This window comes from Myotis yumanensis, unplaced genomic scaffold, assembly GCF_028538775.1.
Source record: "Myotis yumanensis isolate MYYU_CA2020_CCGP unplaced genomic scaffold, mMyoYum1.0.hap1 SCAF_1, whole genome shotgun sequence".
In the NCBI taxonomy this organism is placed as follows: Eukaryota; Metazoa; Chordata; class Mammalia; order Chiroptera; family Vespertilionidae; genus Myotis; species Myotis yumanensis.
In genome coordinates this window covers 42,772,136-42,795,404 of record NW_027223752.1, presented here as the reverse complement: position 1 = coordinate 42,795,404, position 23,269 = coordinate 42,772,136, and the positions used below count along the sequence as shown (strand labels likewise).

The window sequence follows — 23,269 nt, the reverse complement described above, 5'->3', positions numbered from 1 at the left end:
TCACAGGTGACTCTACAAGAGTCCTCTTTAGTTAAATGCAGGTAAAATAACTCAGAATTATCATCAAAATAGATGAAGACAAATGGCTGTTTGCATAAAAAAAAGAAAAAAGAAAACAATTGAGAAAAATACGTTTCCAAAAGTGTGCCAAAAAGATTTTCTTTTGAAAAATTCAGAGCTACAAGGAAAATATTATTTTCACAAGAGAAGCATGCATTTGGCCATTGACAAGCCATTTTCCTTTCCAAAGCTGGGGAGATTTTCAGTTGAAGAAGATTGACAACGTTGCCTCTAGGCTGAAATTTATAGTTTTCACCATTATGATTGATTTTCCTTTGCAGCTAACACACTCTGATAGAGTTTTGAAAAAATTTTTGAGCTATGGCATCCTCACTATGGTGTCTAGCTCCTGTGTCCCAAGGCAATGTCTAATTCATGCCATCCATTTAGATGTATACATTTCATGAGCTTTTGAAGACATTTTCCTTTCTTTACTGTATAACCAGCCTTGTACATTTCAGACTCGTGGGAAATGATGGAAATGAGAGGGAGCAACTGCACAGCTGGAAAGAAACAAGTGCCTCTCTAATTAGCTAGTTAGCTCAACACATAAGCTAATGAATTCAACAAACGTTTATTAATTAGTGCCAGGTGTTGTGCTAGGATGTGGGGATGCCACCTGGAGGAGACATGGTCCATGCCCTCATGGAGCTCACAAACCAGTGAGTTCTAGAAGGAGGTGTCATTCCAATTTCAAGTCACAGACCACCATGATGAAGATATACTTAAGCTCTGCTATCTTCCACACTGGGAGTTGACGTCCCCACTTTGTTGTAAACCTTCCAGGTAAACCATAATATTCATTATGAATAGGTTGGACTCATTTTTTCTCTCAAGGAGTTTACTTTTTCAAGAAGGCTGACTGGTCAAACCATTATGTATTCCTTTGTAGGAAATATGCTTTTTATATACCACAGAAAAAGTAAGAATACTTCTTGCAAAGAACTGGGAGTAACAATGCCTAGGGGTGACCTAGAGGCCTTTTGTCCTTGAAGGAAACATGATTGTTTATCCCCTGACACAGCAGTCTTTCTTTTTGGGTTCTTTGTGACTGACATAAATGCACTGAACATCAAATTCAGGGGGTAACTCCCTCTTTTTTTTGAGAGGGGGTCTCCTAAATAAGGCTTAAAAGGGTGTTTTTATTTTGCTTTAAGTTTTACTAATATTTTAGAAGCTTCTGGATGGCATAAAAGTACTTTTAGAGTATGCTAAAAGTACAGCCCAATTTTACACCAAAGAAACTCTTAAAGCTACCTAAAAATCTAATTTTTATAAATGGAGTAACTTTTGTATTGAATATTTCTATCATTCCTTTTAGTTTTAAAGAGTTCTAAGATCACCTCATACTCTTAAGAGTTCTTCATTCAACTTCGAGCTTTAATTCACAACAACCTTTCACACTAGACATTATTCCACCTGTTTCCTATAACCTCTCAGTTATGAGATCATAAACTGCTAACTCACAAGACTGTGACTTAGTGAGCTTAGTCTCTAATGTAGCATCTTTAAAAACTCATCTTTATTTGTATCAAATCTACTTTCTCATCTCTTTGTTTTACAAGCTATAATTTGCTTTTTAAAAATAGGGTGTAGGGGCAAGTCTCAAAGATGGACCCCAGTGGGCCACAGTTTGGAATTCAAGCCCTTTTTCATTTTCTGTGATCTGGAGAATGATTTGCTTCAACAAACAGAATGTAGGAGTGATGCAGAGCCTGTTCCATGATTACCCTTTAGAGGACTGGCAGCTTCTGCTTCCTCCTCTTGGAACATTTGTTTTTTGGAGTCCTGGGCTCCTCATTCACTACCTGGATGGAGAGACCATGTGAAGAGGCTCTGAGGCTGTCTCAGTGTCCTGGTCAAGCCCTTGCTGCTGGTTGACTTCATCTTCATGAAAGGCTTCACAAGGGACCAGCAGAAGAACCACCCAACTGAGCCCAGCAACCCACAGAAGAGTGTAACAACATGTGGCTGTTGTTTATGCCCCTATGTGTCAAGGCAGTTGGTTTTGCAGCATCATTAACAAACTATGCCACACCTGTTAATCATAAGACTTCAAATAAAAAGCAAGTGAATTGGCTCCCTCATAATAATTCATATACTAACTTGAAGAGTTTTTACGGGAAAGTAAGCCTTTAATGCTCTGAGAATCTAGGTTAGTGAATAGCATTCTTATTCTCGATCAAAAAACTCGTCAAAAGGTGGGATTCTCTCTGTCCTTGTCCTCACCAGGGCTCGTTGTTTCTTTGTGACTTTCCCCAACTCATCAGAGTCAGAGCTAGAGCTGTCCCAGAGTAGCTGTCCCCGGGCCTCTTGTTCACGAAGCCATGTTTCCATTTTGCCAATTTTCTGGGGACCATTGTCATTCCTTGAATGATGTTCTAAAAATTCTGCATTCTGTGAATTTCCTACAAAAAATTAAAAGTTGATTTAATTAATTTCCCCCCTGACAATGGTGTATTTGTTTAAGTGCCTGTTTTTGTATGAACACAGAATAATCTGTTTGGTAATTTTAAAAATATGTACACATATACAGGATTCCATCTGGGGAAGCATTAAAAATGTTTCTCTTTCCCTTTTTTAAAAAAAAAATTTAAATGTTCTGAAAGGCACAAGAATATTATACCTGTATATATACCTGTACACTCCAACTCACCAACAACATTTTGTCACTATATATGTACTTTTCAGTTGAACCATTTGAGAATTAGTTGTAGAGTCACTGACCCCCAGAACACATCACCACAAATCTCCTAAGAACAAAGGCAGGAAGGAGAAAAGAAAAAAAGAATAAAATCAAGGAGACTAAGAAGTCCTGACTAGATACCTCAGTTGGTTAGAGCATCGCCCTGATACACCAAGGTAACCGGTTTGATCCCGGTTAGGGCACATACAAGAGTTAACCAATGAATGCAAAAATAAGTGGTCAACAAATCAATGTTTCTTTCTCTCTCTCTCTCTCTCTCTCTCTCTCCCCATCCTCTCTCTCTAAAAAAACAAAACAACAAACAAGCAAAAAAGGATATTGAGAAACAGAAAATAAAATGCAATGTATGATCCTGGATCTAAAAAAGAAAGCACAAACAGGGAAACAAAAAGTAGCCATAAAGGGCATTATGGGGATAACCATCGATATTTACATACGGACCAAACATTAGAAAATAGCATGTATGAATGTTAACATTTGTAAGTGTAATAATTGTATTATGGTTATGTAGGAAAGTTGCCCTTGTTCTTAGAAGAAAGCTTAAAGAAAAATACTAAGTAAATAATAGCACAGGTGTCCAGATAAGACCAGAATTGTGAAGGTGACAAATGATGTATTTAGGATGACACTTCCCTGAGGTATATAGTTATTTTCACTATAAGATATCAGTTCCATCTTTCTTCAGTTTTGTCCATATTCCCATGCATTTACATGACACTTTACATTTTATATGTGCTTTCACACAGATTTATATTAATTTTACATAAAACCTACTTGGTGACATGCTTTATATTCTCATTTTACAGATGTGAAAATTGAGGTTTGCAGAGGTTAAATGACTATAATTTAGCTGTAATCTCTCTGTCTATAGAATAATCTCATGTAGACAAATATATAGCTAATAATTATTGAGAGATACTATGTACCCGGCACTGTTCTAGGAGCTAGAGAAGGTCCCTGCTCCCACTTATTACAGTTAATAAATGTCCTGATGAGGCTCAAATGAAAGACCTTGATTCCAAGTCCATGGCTTTTTCTACCCACTATATTATGGTTTCTGGAAAGGGCAAGAGCAACACAAACATCTTAAAACTCATAGAATTTTAAGCTCCAAAAAATGATGTTCACTTTGTGTAAGTTATGTATCATTTTGTATATACACATATACAGTATATATAATTTATGATATAAATATATATAAAGTGTGGGTGATTTCATTTTAAAGAAGCTGCAGAAAGAAAGAGACTTGAACTCACGTCAATTCCAAAAGAGGGAATGGAATAGGCAAATACAGCATAAAATCAGAGGAGATGGGTACAGAGGAATCTTTACTACCAGAATCTAACTAGCAGGATCCTCTTGTGAGTCTATGATCTTGGCTACACTCCACTTCTAGGAGAAAGCAAAGAGAATTGCTTTTAGAAGACAGGGGAAGAAATCAAAGACACTATTTGGGAATAAGTAAAAAGGAATCATTGATCCAGCATATGCCTATTGCCATGGTGAAATCTATAGGCTTTGCAGAGGGCAGCCTTCTCTTGAAAGATAAGGCTGAGGAGTCACAACCTCTATATTTGCAGAATTTCCCACGGTTGTCCTGGACGGAGCTCCAGCGAGGCTGTACAAGAGGGTGGGTGAGAGAGCACACTTGGGAGTCAGAAGGACTTGGCCTTGAATATTGGCTCCGTTACATGGGGCCTAATAGTAACTCCTACCTTATAGGTTATGTGAGGATTAAATGCAGTAATGCATTTAAGGGCAGACCACAGTGCCTGGCATAGGTGAGCACTCCATAAACCTTTGCCAGAGCAAAATGAAGCAGCTCGGAAAAGCATGGGGAAAGCAGGAAAACCCCATCACCATGATCACAGTCTCCCCTGAGCCTCTCCAATTCTGGAACATTTCCCAAAGACTACACCTGCATTGGTTTTCCTTGGCCTGATCTCAAGCAATGAGTCTACATATCTAACGGTAGCTGAGGCACTTTTCTTAGTTGTTTTGCCAATATTTTTTTTAATTGTAAAAGTTGTTTTTCTGCATGATTACACAGCATATTTTATTCCGGGACTCAGGAGTATAGGTTACATAGATGCCTCAAGTAGATTTTCAATTATTCAGCCTGTTCTTATTTCATTAACGTATTGATTAAGCATCTTGTTGTTCTGAGCAGGAGCAAGATCTCTTTCAGCTGCCTATTTTTGCTCTTAGAAGCCCAAGACCACCAGAGGCATGGCCAGCATCTCCCTAGAGCTCTCAGTGGTCAGTCTTGCTGAGGTGGGGATTTGGCCCACAGCAGGGCAATCTAAGAGTGTAGACAATCTTATACATTTGCAAGGGTGGGCTTGCCCTGGAGCAATACAGACAGGGCAAACTTTATGGGGCTCTAATTGGTGGGGCAACATAGCGAAGGGGTTACCTATGCAGATATCTGTTGGAAATCACACAGCAATCTGAGGCTGTGAGCAATCTGGGCTGACTGCGGTGTGGGGCTGGGTAGAATGGCAGGAGATGAAGCCAGGGAGGGGGTTAGACGTTGTCCTAAGTCTGATGGAGACTCATGGAAGGATTTCTTTTAGCAAGACAGTGAGTTGGTCAGATTTGCATTATATAAGGTTACTACATTCTGAGTGCAGTACTTCTAGAACGTTATTGTGCAGGGGAATCGCTTTGGAATCTTGACAAAATGCGGGGCCCAATTCAGTCGGTCTGGGGTGGGTCTGAAATTCCACATTTCTAATAAACTCCCAGGTGATGCAGACCCTGCTGGTCTGTGGACAATAGACCTGTGGTTCTTAAACTTTACAGGCATCAAATCACCTCGGTAGAGGGTGTTAAACCCAGATTGCTGGGCCCAGCCCTGCAGTTTCTGATTCAGTCACTCTGGCTGGGGCCCTAACACGTTCCCAGGTGAGGCTGGTGCTGGAGGTCTGGAGAACACACTGAGAACCACTGAAGTGGAGTGCTGATGTGGGAGGGTGAGGCCTGAGCGAGGAGTGCAGTCAGGAGGCTGTCGCAATAGCCCTGGTATGACACGATGGCCTAAAGGTGATACGGGGAATGGGAGACAGAAGGGAGATTTCAGTGCTAGGCGACCTCAACAGGACTTAGCGACTGACCAGTTGCAAGGAGAGGGAACAGAAGGGTGGAAAGGCCCCAGGGCACGGAGACCTCGTTGAATGCATGGATGCAGCAGGAGCAGGCTTGGATTCAGTTTAGATATTCCGAGTGTGCTGTGGGGGGAAAGAGTGGGCCGGGGGTGAGAGTGTCTGCATATGGCACCCAACCAACTGATACCAATTTCCAGTTTAATATTTCCTCCACGTGCTTTATTCTCTTTCACCACAAGATGAGACTCTTTGGCCTTTTTTCCCTCCTAGGGATAGAGTGAGGATTGCCAATAATGCATACAAAGTACAGTAAACCTCTGTAAAGAAAGAAGCATCTTATTACAGTGCTTAAACTTCTGCCTTTTCTTCCGGGCCATCCAAATTACATGATAACCTACCCACTATATTCCAGGAAGTAAATATCAGCCAGGACCTCAGGCTATTTACTGACCTCCTACCCTAACAAGTTCCTACCCTTACCCCTGAAAAGGGTATTTGGTGATGATTGAAACACTTGAAATACTTTATTTTACTGAAAAAAAAAAAATGCATGACTCACCTGGACTTGGGTTTAAGGTTTCATCAGGCAACATGGCTAGAAAGTCATCGTCATCTCTGGGGATGCTGTCAAGGATTTTCTTGGCTGTGCTGTCCCTCGGTTTCTCCTTATTAATCCTCGCCTCCCTGTGAAGACTTTTCTTCAACTCCACTTGGGCCTGAAAACGATCAGTTATAAATGGTTCAAGTCCTCCCAACCCCCATCTCCACTCTCAGCTACTTCCACAGAATAGGTCCATGGGTCAGCCACTTTGCCAGCTGTGTAATCATCCGTGGGCATCTGTGGTCCCCTAATCAGAATAGGACTCTCTTTTTCCTATTAGAAGGTACAGAGTTTTTCTTTATGCAAAGGTTTGTTAGGAGAAGGGAGAGTATATCCACAGTCTCAAAAAAGTGAGGACTTCTGTGAAAGCATTTCTCCGAAGGCTAGTTGATATGTTTGGAATAACAGCAGACAGTGGTTTTAGGCTTATTCACTGGAGTGAGAAGTTTGGAATATGACAATTAAGGAGCCATACTGTACATGGCTTTGTAACAAGAGGTCTTTCTTGTAAGATCGCTCTATGGCAGTGGTTGGCAAACTGCGGCTCGCGAGCCACATGCGGCTCTTTGGCCCCTTGAGTGTGGCCACGAAGTTCCAATCGCACTGTACGTGTGCGCCCACACATGGTATTTTGTGGAAGAGCCACACTCAAGGGGCCACAGTTTGCCGACCATCGCTCTATGGCATACATTGCAGAGATGCTTCAGTATCAAAATAAAGACCAACCCCACACTGCTTACCCTCCTCTTTTTTTTTACTAAACCAAGAAAACTGATCTAACCCCATTTTTCTGCTGGAGCCAGAATGTCATAGAAGCAAGAGTTTAAAAAGAGAGACCTGAGACACAGCTACATCCTATGAGGATTGAAAACAGAGGAAAGACTTAGTTGGTAGGAGAAGGAATATTGCTGGTTCTTCCCAACTCCAGTAGTTGAATCTTTGGATCTAATGGCTAGATTTAAAAAGACTGGAGATGAACCCTTAACTACATCTATGTGCCAGGGCAGTTATCATGTTCAGTGAATTTGGTAAATATGATATTCTTCTCATATTTACCTCTTGTCTTTTCCGGTTTATTTCCAGCATTTGCATCTTATGTAAATATTGTCTTTTCCCAGAAGTATACATTGGAATTGGCATCTTCTTTTCCAATTCCTGCTACAAAAGATGACACCTTCATTACTGTGAGATAACTAGTCACGGACTCTGCAATCTAAACTTGAAATCCTTTTTGGAACAGAACAAGATGAATCCACAATCGTAATCCATAGAGATCTCTTCTGATATCAAAGGCGAACCACTGCAGTTCCCAGGTAAGACCTTTGTGTAGCTACCAGTGAGTGGAATGGCAGTTGGCAATGTGTGCAATGTAGTTTTTTAAGGTTCCTGTGGAGTGTTTCAGACCTTGAATGGACATATCTTTTCACATCTCATTTTGACAAGATATCACTTCCCCTATCAATAGATGCTTATTACTATCTCTCCAGAAATGTGTTCTGGTTTGATGAGACCAACCTCTCTCTCTTTCTCCATGTCTCTTCTACCACTGACTACTTGTCTGGCTATGAAATTAGAACCTATTTATAGAGAATGTTCCCCTATATACCAACATAAGTCCTGGTATGTTACAGTTTAGGAAGGACTTGAAGTTGATTATTTGTGACTTTGATGCTCTTCCCATAAACCCCAGTGGGACAGTGCTGACAGTCATTGAGGGCAATCAGGGGTGAATGCATCTCATTCACCACCAGATGCATTCAGTGATGTTTTCTGGTGACCTGTGGACAATGACTATGTTCACTGATTTGAGCCTCAGGGAGAGGCCATCTCCGGAGGTGCTATCAGCATCACAAACATGGCCGTGAGGATCCAAAACTACCTGGACATCTTCTACCAAGTGAGCCAGCACACAGCAGTATCTAGCTGGTTCCGAAATGAATCAGGAGTAGAAAGTGTTAGAAATCTGCTTCTACCTCACATTTTACATTTCTGCACGAGGGAAGTTTTCTCAGCAGAGTATGACAAGTTTATAAAAAGAAAGAATTTTACAGTAGGCCCTTTCCAGGATGACTTTTTGGTGCGTTGTAGTATGAGATTTATCCTGAAAACTGAGAGCAAAGAGAAAGTTTTAGCCGAGTGGAAGAAATGAAAGGGAAGAGTTATGCTGGACTTTCCCACATATTTGAACACTTCTAGAATCACCAATTTCCAAGTACAATTTCTCTGTCTCTTCTTCTTCTCCCTGTTCCACTAGGAAGCGGAGAAGGGCCATGGGTTCACCTGACAGGCAAGAGCAGTTGCCAGCAGGAGGCAGGCCCAGGAGAAGACAGAGGGGTTTATCAAGTTCTAACACTGAATAACGTAATAGTGTGATTTGCTTTGAAGTCCTCTGTGCAGGGAGTACATGAAAAGGACAGCCCACCCTCTCCGAGTATCACTGCAGTTTACCTTTGCTTTGTGAGTTGTCCTGGGTTCTCGCTGGCTCAAGATCCTTTCAGAAGTAATTACTTGTGGCAGGTCAATGGGTTCAAGCTTCTAGAAGCCCAACATTTAGAGCATTCAGCATTCCTCGAGCCATGAGGTGATGAAACATAAAAGCCAGGCATTAAACTATCTTAACACTTTTCGAAAGCAGCACTTGCTCTTGAGAGCACACGGAGAAGGCAATTTCAATGGGATTACAGTGGTATTCTGGGTTCCGTATGGTTCTATTGCACTGTTGTCAGTGACTTATTGATCTAAATAGTGGTCAGAGAGTTAAAAGACTAAGAATCCTTTTCTAGCTGCATTGAGGGACCATGTCTAAAGTTATCGAATAATGAGGATCTTAGAGTATTAGAGATGAAAGAAGCACCAAGAAGTTTTTTTCTTCATCCATTAACCACCCAGCTGAACTCTTCTGGTTCTTGGAGAAGTGAGGTATTTTAACATCTTCAGAGAAGCTCCCTTATCCTCCTCAATAATAATCGGTGAAATGGAAGTTCAGTGTGCTAACAAATCTTAGACATGACTTGTCCTAGCGGGGGTTTGGCTTCATAGGGAAAGTGATGCTGGAGTTTCAAGGGGTCACTAATTGGGCAGCAACTGATGAACAGGTAGATCTGCCTCCAGTCCTACTTGCCTCAGATGACTGGCTGCTCCAGAAGCTAGAGCACTGGGAGGAGATTGAGTAGGCAGGGACATAAAGGCTGCACTGCTCACGTTGCCATGCAGTCAATGACCTGGAGGGCCATGGCGTTCATTGCTTCACTCAGTGAATACTTATTGAACAATTGCCATATGCCAAGCATGGGGGTACAGTGGTCAACAGAAATGGGCATGGTCCCTCGTGGAGCTTACAGTCTATGGGGGAGGAGGAGCAAATAAACTTTTGCTTGTGTCATTATTTGATTAAGAATCACAAACTAATCAGTACTGGAGGAAAAAGGTCTGCAGGGCAGGACTATGACAATATATTATTCCTAGAGGACTCCACCTCAGAAATGGGTGGTATTACGAGTTGAATTGTGTTCCTTCTCCCAAATCTATATGTTGAAGTTTTAGCCCCTAGTACCTCAGAATGTGACTTTATTGGGTAACGGGGTCCTTGCAGATATAATTAGTTAATATGAGGTTATACAGGAGTAGGCTGGACCTTTAATTCAATATGTTGGTGTCCTCATAAAAAGAGGAAATTTGGAAGATCACCATGTGAAGATCAAGGTGGACACTGGAGTGATGTTTCACAAGAAAAGGAATGCCGAAGGCTGCCAGCAAATCACCAGAAACTAAGAGAAAGGCAGGGAACAGACTGTCCCTCCCAACCCTCAGAGGAAACCTACCCTGCCAACACCTTGATTTCACACCTCTAGCTTCCAGAACTGTGACATAGTACATTTCTGTTATTTTAAGTCACACAGTTTTTACACTTCATGTTTGTAGCCCTAGAAAAATAATACAAGAGGGAGAAGGGTAAGGAGGCAGTCCCCGAAAGTTTGCTGAAGAAGTAATTTTCAGCGGAAGTTGGAAGGTTGGAAGTATTAAGGGGACTAAGGTGAGGAGAGCGCATGAGCTATTGAAGGAATTGCAAGAAGTTGGCTGCAGTTCAGAGTGAGAGGAAGAGCCGCTCAAATGAGGCTGGAGAGGGAGGCAGGGGTCAGCTTATGCCAGGCCTAATAGGGTAGTATCAGATGTTGGTTTTCTTAAGACTATGCACAGCCATTGACACATTTTAAGCAAAGTAGTGACATGATTGCTACAGTTGTTTTTAAAAATGATCACTGTAGCTGCAGTGTGGAAACTAAACTAAAGAGAATAGTGGTGGTGGTGGGGGTGGGGGGGCGGCTGTGGCTCCTGGAAGGACACATGATGGACTCTACAAATATTTAAAACTGACCAAACAGGATTCATGATGGCTGGTGAGGGTGAGTGAAGTGTCCAGATGATATTCAGATACAAGGTACAGATAGTGTTATCCGTCACTGAGATGGGGAATTCTAGAGGAGGACCAGGTTTAGGTGGAATATAGCAGGAAAATACAAATTCGGTTTAGAGCAGGTTGTGTTTGAGAAGCCTTTGAGACATATCAGTGTAGATGTTGAGTAGATGTTGAGGTGTTGAACAGGCATGGAGTTCAGAGGACAGGTCTGTGCTGGGGGTCATTCCTGGGTAAAGCAAAACTGAAGCCATAGTCATGCGTGAGTCAAGAAGTAGAAGAGCAGCGCCAAGGAGTCCAACACTGAGAGGCTGGTGTGTGAAGACGAAATGGCCAAGGAGACAGAAGTGATGGCTCGGGAAGCAGGAGAGAACCAGGGATGCCATGTGCTGCAGCAAACAATGTGAGCACTACTCCCTTAGTCCAACATGAAGGCAAATCCTAACATCTTTTGAAATTATTTTTCATTGTAGTCTGATTTGTTGTATTATCAAGGTGTAGTCCTGGAAGCCAGTGTAGCTTTCAAGAGTGAAAAGAGACGGAGCAAGACCACGGGAAATGGACGCTGAGCATCCAGCACTCATAGTGGGAGAGCGACATGTGCCCCCTGCTACTTCCCTATGGGACCATTCCTGGTCCCTGGGCCTGGGCCTGGGCTGTTCTCGGGAGGGCAGCCAGCATTTCTTTCTGCTAAAGCAGCCTAACGTGAAGAAGTAGCTTTTTGTTTGTTTTTAACATAGTGACTTAGCAAGGAGCTAATGAGAGGTGATCAATACTAGTAAGAGAGAGGTTTGTCTCTCTTCTCTGCAGAACATAAAGATGCAGGACAAATGGGACCTGCTGGCAGAGGAAGCAGCAGCTGGTCAAGTCAGAACCCTGAGGGGAATGGAGTAGAAAAGGAAGGGGGATGGAGACCAAGGATCAAGGGATATCCAGGCAAATGGGAGGGAGAATCAGCAATAACTAAGGGGTTCGGGGGGGGGGGGGGTGGTGGTGAAGAAAGAACAAGAAGTGTTTATGCTATCCCCTGGCGTGGTTCAGGATCCGGTTCTTTCTGGTGGTTAGGCCCAAATGCCTTTGCAGCCGCTATTGTCCATCGTGCTCAGGGTCACAATATGTCATCTCATTCAGTTGTCATGGGAACCCTGTGGATGATGATGCTGATGGTTCCCCATGTCAGAGAGGTTAGTGACGTGTCCAAAGTTGCATAGCTAGTAAGTGGAAACTCCAGGATTCAAACTCAGGTCTGTCCAGTTATGAACTTCATGCTTTTTTCCTCTACTACTTGTTCCTAAACCTGATTTATCACTAGAAACTCTGGGAATTAAAAGAAAAAATCCTGAGCAATTCATTGGGGATTGAGATTCAACAGATCTGGGCTATGTTCTGGCAAAAGTAAAATAGTATATACGTATATTTGTGTGTATGTTTAATTAATAAACTTTATTTTTTGAGCAGATTTAGGTTCACAGCAAAATTGTGCAGAAAGTAGAGCTCTCATATACCTTCTGCACACAACCTCTCCATTATCAACAGCCTGCACCACAATGGAACATTGATCACAACTGATAAACCTACAGTGACATATCATTATCACCCGAAGTCTTTAGTTTACAGTAAGGTTCACTCTTGGTGTTGTACATTCTAATGGGTTTGGACAAATGTATAATGACATGTACCTACCATTGAAGTACCATATAGAGTGGTTATATTACTCTCCAAATCCTCTGTGTTCTGCCTATTTACTCACCCCCTGCCCCCCTAAACTCCTGGTGACAACTAGTATTTCCATGGCTATCTCTATAGTTTTACATTTCCCAGAATGTCATAAAGTTGGAATCACAGAGTATGCAATCTTTTCAGATTGATTTCTTTCACTTAGTAATATGCATTTATGTTTCCTCCATGTCTTTTCATGGCTTGATAGGCACATTTCCTTTTAATGCTAAATTATTCTACTTTCTGGATATATCACAATTTATTTCCCCATTCACCTACTGAAGGACATCTTGGTTGCTTCCAAGTTTTGGCAATTATGAATAAAGCTGCTATAAACATCTGTGTGTAGGCTTTTGTATGGATATGAGATTTCGATTCATTTGGGGTAAATACCAAGGAGTCTGATTGATGTACCTGCAGTTCTGATATTCAATCTGCAGTTCCAATAAGGGTTAAGGAGCAGGTGCCTTCAAGTACTCTCTGCAGGCAATTACTTTCTTCCTGGCCATTGAAAAGAACCTAAGGGCTCACACTATTTCTCCCCAAAGGACACTAGATGGCAGCAACTAACATTGCAAATAGGATCCCTCTGTTCAATCTTTTTTACTTGATCTGGGAAGCACTGCAGAAAAAATTGTTGGAAAATTGGCTTCTCTAAACAAAGTAGTCAAGTGAAGTGGCCTCGGAACTCTGGCTTCATATTTAGTTCCTTTTCCCTCCCTGGGAAATGGGATGCCTCACTTCATTATCTTCAGAGAGAATACAACTGAAGGAATTACTTGGAGAATTGTCTGAATGATGCTTAAAAAAATTATTTGTCTAAAGATTTCTGGATTATTTGGTTTCTCAAATAAAACAAATTGTCAGGTTTGCCAGTGGAAGTGTCACATAGGAGACAGGAAATTCAATCTGCTAGTGGTGACAAACACTAACCTGAGCTCCTATTTACTAGTAGGAGAAAGGTGAGCGGGGACAACTTGAAGAAAGCATAACGTTCATTTGGCACCGTGACTGAAGAATGTGTCCTCTAAGGCTCTGGGACAAAGGTCAAGATGTCCAAAATGGCCTTGGAGGAAGAAATTGTAAGGCCAAGGGGGAACTTCTGGTCAAGGCATTGCAAGGAGCTCACATTTTAATAACATTCATTGCTCCAAACATATAGCAATAAAAAAATAAAGCAGGAAACCAAAAAGATATGGTCAGTCTTTAATACAAGATATGTATCTCCCTGGATTAGAAAACAGAATAGGAAACTTGGGGGAGGCAGATCAATAAGGCATTTAGGATTCCTGATGGCTGTGAGTTATTTCTATAGGTTAAATGGGACCTAAGAGTGCTCCATACAAGATGGGAAACTAGAGCCAGGCTCACAGTTTCAACTTATGGGCTGCATTATTCTTCACCCCTTTTCCTGGTGAAAAAAAGCTGCATCAACATGTAAGCTGAGAGATGTACCAAGAAATATAACAAAAAAAATTACACAAGACCTCTGTGGAAAAATTATGAAATATTATGGAAATATCTAAAAGAAAATATAAGTAAATGGAGATTTATGCCATGCTCATGGTTTAGAAGACTCAATATTGTAAACCTGGCTAATCTTCCCCAAGTTAATCTATTAATGCTGATAAGATTTTTTTGTGGAACTTGCCAAGAAGATCCAAACTACACATGGAAGAGCAAAGGGCTATGGATAGCAAAAGATAATTTTGAAGAAGAATAAAGTGAGGGGACTTTCCTTATTGAATATAAAAACTCGGTTTAAAGTTAATAGTTACGACAGTGTGGAATTCCCGTGCAGATACCAAGTAGACCAGCGCAACAGAAGAGAGAGTCCAGAAACAGACTCATGAAGCTTTGGATATTGGATATATGACAGAAGTAACATTTCAAATCAATGGTCAAAGAATGGATGATTCCGTAAAGATTGCTTGGGAAATAGATTAATCAAATGGGGAAAAAGTAAAGTTAGATTTCAACTTCACACCTGCACACAAATGAATTTCAGATGGATTAAGACCTAAGTGTGAAAAGTTAAATAGTAAAAATTTTAGAAATACAAAATATCTTTACGAACTTGGGAAAGAGAATAGTTAGTCAAAATACAAGAAATACAAAACATAAAGGTTAAGATTGAGAAATCTGACATTAAAACTGGAAATTTATGTGTACACACACCCGTGCATGTGCATGTGCCAAATGAAAAAGCAAACCATAGGTGAAAAGAAGATATTTGCAGCACAGATAATTAAAAAAGGACCAGGTCTCATAAAGAATTCGTATGAATCACAAAGAAAAAGCTGATAGAAAATTGGCAAAGGACCAAAAAAGGTAAAGAAAAAGAAGTTTGTGACAAATTGTCTAATACCCAAAACATAGACCACCCAGGTCAGAACCGTCCTCCGTATCTCTCATCACCAGTCTTTATGCTCATCTTTCTCTCCTCTCCATTCATTCATTCATTCATTCATTCATTTATTCAACATTTATTCAACACATACTTATTGCTCACCTACTACCTGCCATGTACTGTTTTAGATACTTATATACAATATTGAAGACAACAGACAGAAATCCCTGCTTCTGTGAAGATTATATTCTAGCATTGGGGTTGGGGGAGGGTGAAAAGGCACTGAAGAAAATACACACTGAACATAATAGGTAAGTAAATTGCTTGTGTCGGATGAAAATAAGTGTTCTGGGGGGTGGGGGGGGGGAATAGTGAAGGGCCAGGGCAATCAGGAGAGCTAGGGTGAGGGTTGCAATTGTCAATGGATTGTCAGGATAAGCTTTCCAGGGAAGGTGAGATTTGAGCAAATCTTTGGAGATGAGGGAGTCATTGGAGATTACCTGAGGAAACACTATAGAGTGGGGTGGGGGGGGTTGGGGTGGACATCTCCATCTTAGGCTGGACCTGAGGTAGCTGGATGAGAAGGTCAATCAGGCCAGAAGGGACAGTGATGGCCAACTCTTCAGCATGGGGCAGGCACATTTGCTAGCGTTCCCTGGAAGAGGTTCTCAGATCCAAGCCACTCCAAGTTAGAGAGAACCCGAGTTCATGACCTGCTCTTTGCTTGAGGAGTAGATGTTCAGGAAGTAGGGAGTGCCAAATATGCAAGTCAAATTATTTAAGGTGCGATTCAACTTGGTTTAATAATTTAAAAAATACTTTTAGAATTTCCCCTGCCAGGGATTAAGCTATTAATTAGCATGTCATGGGAACCCAGCATTTATTATTCTCTCAAAAACCCATTTGTAGTGGAAAATGTGCTGAGTCTCATTTGTGAAAGATAATTATAGTTTATATCTTTCAGATACCTGCCAAGTTCCCAGTGATTTCCCTCTTCTCAGGGAGCTGCCTTCAGAATCTACATTTCCACTGCATGGCATACGCCCTGGTCATAGCTCTTTGGACCAAACCTGGAATCATGAGCAGAGCTGAGCCAATAAGATGTTTTTCTCTCTCAGGAATTTGGAATTGGAGCCAAGAGGGCCAGGCCACACTGTTTGACTGGAACTGTAAGATGCAAATTAATGGTCACATATCACCGATGGTCTTGAGGAGCTGAGAAAGCTGATTTGCAGGGAGGGAATAAAGCAAATGCAGAGAGAATAGCACAGGGGAGACACATAGGAAGTTCTGCCTTTCAGGTTCCAAGGCACAGTTCTTCCCTGAAGTGCAGGTGCCTCCCAACTCTGGGGTTCAATAAAACACTCCTCTATCCTTACTATTCATCACATTTGTTATGTTGGTTAGACAACTGGACTTCCAATCTACCGATGCTACAGGTCTCCAGTAGGGAGTGCACTTTGATTTTTTTTCCCCATGAGGGACAATGGGTCTCTTTCTTATTCATTGATCTGTTCATTCATTCACAAAATATTGAGGGGTATGTATTAAGTGTTAGTGACTGAAGATATAAGACTGAATAACACATGGTCCTTGCGCTCAAATAATTCATTTGTCTTGATTTTTCTTTTTAAGGTGGTTTGGTTAGGATGTGGGGATGCAGTCTTTGAAATACCAGAATCCTCTTTTTGAGCTTGATGGATCAATGTACTCTTTTAGCGTATTCAGGATTGCTAGGTATGAAAAGTACTTTGTGAACTACAGACTGCTACACACTTACTTTTCACTGGTTACTTTTCATTAAACAATATTTTAAGGCTTTTAATCGTTTGGGAAAAGATGCTTTTTTGTGTGACCAAAAGATATAATCAGATCAAATAATGATTGTGAGCTTTTGGAGAAAACAGGTAAATAAAAACCAACTGAAACAGAAATAATGCCTAACAAATGAGCTCAAATACACCTGGGATTCGTCTAGTCATCTGGGTGAATTGTGTAGCAGCTGGGATTTGGCTTTGATTCTTTTCAAATGTCAGTGATAGATCCTGCTCACTGAGACACCCCTCTTCCCCCCCACCCCCACCCCAGCCCTGCTTTCAGCTGGTGCTTATTTTCAAAGACCCACTCATATCTCTTTCCCCTTCTACAATGAGAGTTCTGAGACTTTACAGTTCTCTCGAGAAAATTCATTAAATATTTATTAAGGTGAGTGCATTTAAAATTTGCTTTGCTGCCTTGAAATCTAATGTTCTCAATTTCAACAACCAGTTGACACTTAAAACAATAAAAGGGTAGGGACAGAAGGGCTGTAGAGATCATCTCTGCCCAGTTAAGAAAAAGGGCTTTGGAGACCTGATTGATATGTGGTCTCTGTTGTCCTTGTTAACTCTCTGAACTACATGTATACAGCAAAGATAATACTTCCTTTCTCATAGAGGGGTATGAGGATTAAATGGATGACATAGATCAAGTTGTCTGGGGTGTCTCTGACTTGTAGTAGGTGAAAATTAAATAGTACTAGCTATTGTTATTGTTATCATTGTCTATTACAAGTGATTTTCCCATAGTCACTCAACTAATCAATGCAGGTTTCAGGTCCTTTGAGCCTCATCATGGCTATGTCTTTGGTACTATACTTTCTCCTTTTGGTAGTGGCTTTAAAAGGTGAAATCATTACAAAAGGAAACCGAAAGAAAGATGGTCTTTGCATCGATAACATTCTCTTTAACATTACTGTCATTCTCGTTTGCTTGGTCCTTTTTAATATCCCTCTTTTATGATTATAGTTAAAAAGGGATGTGACCATTAAATTCCTATGAAGCTTTTTAAATTTATCTTACTTGAAGTCTTCGGGGTGGATGCCTTTTAATAATACTTGTTTCTCCCTGTTCCAGTGGGATGTCAAAATACATGGCCCTGGGCACTTGAAGGATTGGGGGAGAAGCAAGAAAAAACACATTAGAAACAATTTACTATTAAATAAGTTTAACAATTAGTTTTTAGACTTTGTTAACCAATTTTGTACCTTTTTTTAAAAAAATGTATGTCTAACCTATGGGTTGAATGTGGAGATGAAACATATAAAGCAGGAACCCTACATGAGAGCAAATGCAAAATATTAGCTTAGATGCAGAATTTAATTTCTGTTTTTCTCATTTCCTCCCCAAACATATTGATGACAACCCAGCCAGTATGGCTCAGCAGTTGAGTGTCCACCCAGGAACCAAGAGGTTGACAGTTCAATTCTGGATCAGGGCACATGCTCGAGGTTGCAGGCTCAATCCCCAGGGGCCGGGGGGGGGGGGGGGGGGGGGGGTGCGGGGGGCGCATGCAGGAGGCAGTCTATTGATATTTCTCTCTCATCAATGTTTCTTACTCTCTATCCCTCTCCCTTTCTCTCTCTCTAAAAAATCAATAAAAACATATTTTTAAAGAAATGTATTGATGACAAATGTTATTCAAACACAGGATTTGGCATGAAAAATAGAAATGTATGGATTTATTTTAATTTCATTAAATCACCCCCAAATAATATAGGAAATCAGGATAAAATATAGCTTTAAGAAATAAAAATAAATTCTCTTTTTAGATGAACTAGATAGATCGATAGATAGATAGATAGATAGATAGATATTAGGTAGCGAGGTAATAAAGAAATGGAGCAAATGCCCTAACCGGTTTGGCTCAGTGGATAGAGTGTCGGCCTGCGGACTGAAAGGTCCCAGGTTCGATTCTGGTCAAGGGCATGTACCTTGGTTGTGGGCACATCCCCAGTAAGAGGTGTGCAGGAGGCAGCTGATCAATGTTTCTCTCTCATTTATGTTTCTAACTTTATCCCTCTCCCTTCCTCTCTGTAACAAATCAATAAAATATATTTTTTAAAAAAGAAATGGAGCAAAAAAAAAAAGAAATAATAATAAAAAAAAGAAATTGAGCTTAAGTGTTTACTAGGAGTATGCAACGCTAAGCATTGTATGTTCCTAATTAAATAGTCCCCCTAACTAAGAAAAGACATTCCCACAGTCCCTACTGTAATATAGCATGTCCATATTCTTTCTTGATAAAACAACCTTGTTAGGAAACAGAGGCTCAAGAGCTCCATTGTGAATTGGATTTTTTTAGCTTGATTTTCCTGAGCCCTTGGGACTGCTACCATGACCAACACTGCATGAATGAAGTTCTTGTCCTTTCCTCGTAACAGGCTGGAAGCATTCTGATTTCTAGATTCTTGTGTAGACTGTCCTACAGCTCCGTGTTGCATTTTTTAAAATTTATTTATTATTTTTTTTAATTTTTGCTAAAAGTATTACAAAGGGTATTACATAAGTGCCCTTCCGTGTTGCATTTTAAGTGGAAAAATTCCTGGATAATTATGTATTTCTATTCTTAAGACACTTCAATGACCACCTTAAGCACTTTGCTCTGTCCTTATTTTCTTTTAAGAGATGCCAGCATAGTGAGCAAGACAGAAACAATAGCAATGGCAACTAAACACATGTGGGATTTAAAAATCTAAATATTTTCAGCAAAATTTTCTTCAGTAGCCTGACTCTTCTGTAATTATATACTATGATTTGAGTGGTATCACCTCATTATTTAATTTGATTCTCCTGAAATGGCATAGGCAGTGTCAGGTAGCTATTTTTATCCCTGATTTATAGTTGAAGAAAACGGAGGAAGTAAATTGCTCAAGTCATACTATTTGGTATTTGGTGGAGCTGTGGTTAGAATATGGGCCCCTGGAAAATAGTGGTCAAACTGCTCACTATCCCCTAGTTATTTATTTTTAATGTGATTTTGCCATTTCAAAAATAAGAACATTTCCCAATTGTGACTCTAATCCATTAGAATCAGCTTTTACCATTCAGATACCAAAATCTTAAAACTGGATAAAGGATTTAGATTGTTTTTAAAAGACTTATTCAATAAAATTAAGAGGAAAATTCCCATTCATGACCTTAGGAAGTTGAAGAACATAAAAACCTAGGTCATGGGGAATGGGTCAAAGGTTGTCAGTTATAGAAAGTAGCCCTGAAAGTCATTCTAGGTAAGATTTCCTAGGTACCAACATAGATAGAAGGCTTTCTGGCCAAGTTGACCAACAATGGGAGCTTGATAATGTGTTATTGATCCAGAATGTGAAGAAAAAAGAAAATTACATACAAACATATGTGCTAGTATGTTTACATTATTCATGTACACGTCTCTTCCCAAGTTAGAAAATATCCCAGAATAATTTATAGCCACTTCAGGCTTAGAGCTTCCTATCTTAATGGGAAAAAAATGTCCTTAGTCCTGCAGATGACCATGAGAATATGGAGTTGGGGACAGGGTGACTCATCCACTCATCTGTACTGCAATAAATCAATTTTGTTTGGGGCGGTTTCCAAATTCACATTAGAGTGAACTCCTACAGTGCTGCTTTCAAAATAACAAAGTCTGAGGCATTAAACACTACTGGGGAGGATGATTTAAATTTAGAATCTGATGGAAACACATGATGGTCACAAGGTATCACACCTTTATCTAAATAAATGTAATTGTCTGGCAAAGCTAGGTATAAACATTGAAAGCACTATAAACTAAACTGAAACAAAAGGATTTTTCCTTCTCATGTGGAACTGGAGAGCATTATGCTAAGTGAAATAAGCCAGTTGGAGAAAGATAAATATCATATGATCTCACTCATATGTGGGATATAATGATCAACATAATTTGATGAACAAGAATAGATCGATCTAGAGACAAAAAGCGGGGGGGTTAGAGAGCAACTAAAGGACTTGTATGCATGCATATTAGCATAACCAATGGACACAGACACCGGGGCGGTGGGGGCTTGCCCGGGTGGGAATGGCTTGCGGGGGGGAGGGGTCAATTGGAAAAAAGAAGACATATGTAAAACATTAGACAATAAAAAAAAGATATTAATTATACTTAAAAAGAGAGAAAAGCCCTTTATGCTGTTTACACACCCATTCTAATGTATCCAAAATACTTAACAATTGACAAACATTCAATCTCCCATCAAAAGATGTTCCCTTATGTTTCAGTAATTGAGAAACTTTCTGAGATTATGGGGTTAGACAGGTAAACCTACCAATAGCTCTGCTTGGCACAAATACACAAATCTCACGCTGGGCTTCATGCTTACCTGCAGAATATCTTCCATACCAGGTCTCTCGTAGAGGGGGCAACTGCCCTTCCCAAGCTTTACTCCGGTCCTGCCTTCTGGCCAGCGAATATGTTCTCTTTTCTTCCAGGTTCTGAGTGAATGCAAACTCTGCAGGACCAGCCGAGGGTGTCTCTTCCTCTTTGTTTTGCAAAGGTGCCACTTTGATCACTCTAGGGTGAGGCTTAGAGTGGCTCAGGCCCATTTTACCTTAAAGACAGTCAAAGGAAAACCATGAGGGAAGTGGCGAGGGGACTTTAACATAGGTCGTTTTAATCAAGGTATTTCAGAGGTTTAGCCCTGCTTTCCAAAGCTGATGTTTCCTTCCTGACATCTTTGTAGGTCTACTTCACCACACACTAACCCTTCTGGCCACTTCCTGGGAGGTTGGTTTCCATGGAGACTTCCCTCTAACTCCCACTTTGTCATTTCAGACCCAAAGAATTCAGTTAAACATTGACTTGGTTATGCTACTTTATGAAAGGCTCAGTGGTAGCAATAGAAACCTCTATTGAACATTAAACAAATCTCTAACCCCAGGAAGGCCATTAACAGAGATGGAGAGCAGAGGGTTAGAGAAGTCTTAAACTTGACCCTTTCATTGCATGTACCTTTAAACCCCACCTGTAAGAACTACCAACTAAGTAAGAATAGCTAAATCACCTTTGGACAGGAGGGATGCATGCTAATAATCTAGGCCTTAGTCAATCTTTAATTTTAACTGAAGAATTTATCTTCCAAATAGGTAAAGAAACAGCAGAATAGCTAAAGTAATTTGATTTTTCTGTCAATAACTTGTGCCGGAAGCCGGTCCATCCTTGCTGCTTGACACAGTCACTGCAGGGAAGAAACATCTGCACAGCATATGTTTCAAGGGACCTGGCATATATGGCATACTGTTCTTAATATGTTTGCTCCCCTTCTTGGCGCTATGTGTTTTAACCAGCTGTGGGCAAACTACGGCCCGTTTGAAATGAATAAACTAAAAAAAGAAAAAAAGACCGTACCCTTTTATGTAATGATGTTTACTTTGAATTTATATTAGTTCACACAAACACTCCATCCATGCTTTTGTTCCGGCCCTCCGGTCCAGTTTAAGAACCCATTGTGGCCCTCGAGTCAAAAAGTTTGCCCACCCCTGGTTTTAACCAAGGTCACCTCTCCGAGAAAGGTTGTTACCCCAGGTAGGGATTTTTCCCCGGAGTTAGGGAGGGAATAAAACCCCTTAACTAAGTGCCAGGCTGGTAGTTAATCACTTTACAAACAATCACGCTTAAGCTACATAATCTCTACTCCCTGGAATGGAGATAAGAAATGCCCTAACCTTTGGAATAGAAATTGATAGGATTAAAATCAACTGGTATAAATACAGATGTAACAAGAAAATAAAACACAGAACCTGGCTGGAGAAGCTGGCTGGAGAACCTGGCTAGAACTTGGCTAGAGAACCTCGCTATGCTGATCATCTGAACGCTGTCTCCATGTCATTCCTTCTTCGTCGATTTCACCTACACCTTTGGGGAACCCCTGGACCTGTTGGGGCTGGACCCCAACAAACTTGAATTGCCTTAGAAGAGATTAATACATTATAGGAGGATAGGGAGACAATAGGAATTTTCCTCCAAGACAATGGGACAAACTTCTTGAATAAATGGTTCAAGTAAACCTTGTGTTTTAAAAGGTAGGCTATTTACTATGTTTTAAAAAGTAGGGGAGAAAAAGCACTGGAAATAAATGTACTGAAATGCTGAGTGGGGGTTTTTGAATGGTGGAATTATGGGTGATTATTATTTTATTTTTTTATACTTAGAAACAGAACTCACTTTCATGTTCTAATTGTTCATGTTCATCACACCCTTGTAGTGAAGTTTAAGAAATTTGTTTTCCATTTTTGCAAAATTCATTATCTAAGAGGCTAACATGGGTTTGGAAAGTCTTGATAACCAATAGAGTTCATCTAAAAAGATGTTTGAGCTTAACCTTTTCCTACTTAATTCCCTTTGCATTTTACAACCATGTTCTCTGTGGCAGAGAGACTTGTAAGAAAGAATCATATGTTAACAGTATCTACAAACAAAATTATGATAAAGATGAAGATATTTGAACAATATCGAGCATATTTTTTTTGATACAACCAATTTA

General features: G+C 40.4%; 1 protein-coding gene across 2 annotated transcripts; it reads right to left on the bottom strand.

Annotated features, from left to right (window-relative positions):
- Nucleotides 1-1,419: 1,419 nt before the first annotated feature.
- CCDC198 (coiled-coil domain containing 198) lies at nt 1,420-21,487 on the bottom strand. 2 transcript variants are annotated; one of them, XM_070419112.1, is made up of 6 exons: nt 21,110-21,487; nt 17,799-17,881; nt 8,924-9,010; nt 7,532-7,633; nt 6,434-6,590; nt 1,420-2,468 (listed from the first exon to the last, which is right to left on the bottom strand). In XM_070419112.1, exons 1-6 carry the CDS (start codon nt 21,330-21,332, stop codon nt 2,233-2,235), a joined length of 888 nt encoding a protein of 295 aa, XP_070275213.1. In that variant the 5' UTR covers nt 21,333-21,487; the 3' UTR covers nt 1,420-2,232. The 2 variants fall into 2 exon arrangements, with proteins under 2 accessions (XP_070275213.1, XP_070275217.1); XM_070419116.1 differs by having other exon boundaries at nt 7,532-7,630.
- Nucleotides 21,488-23,269: the final 1,782 nt, after the last annotated feature.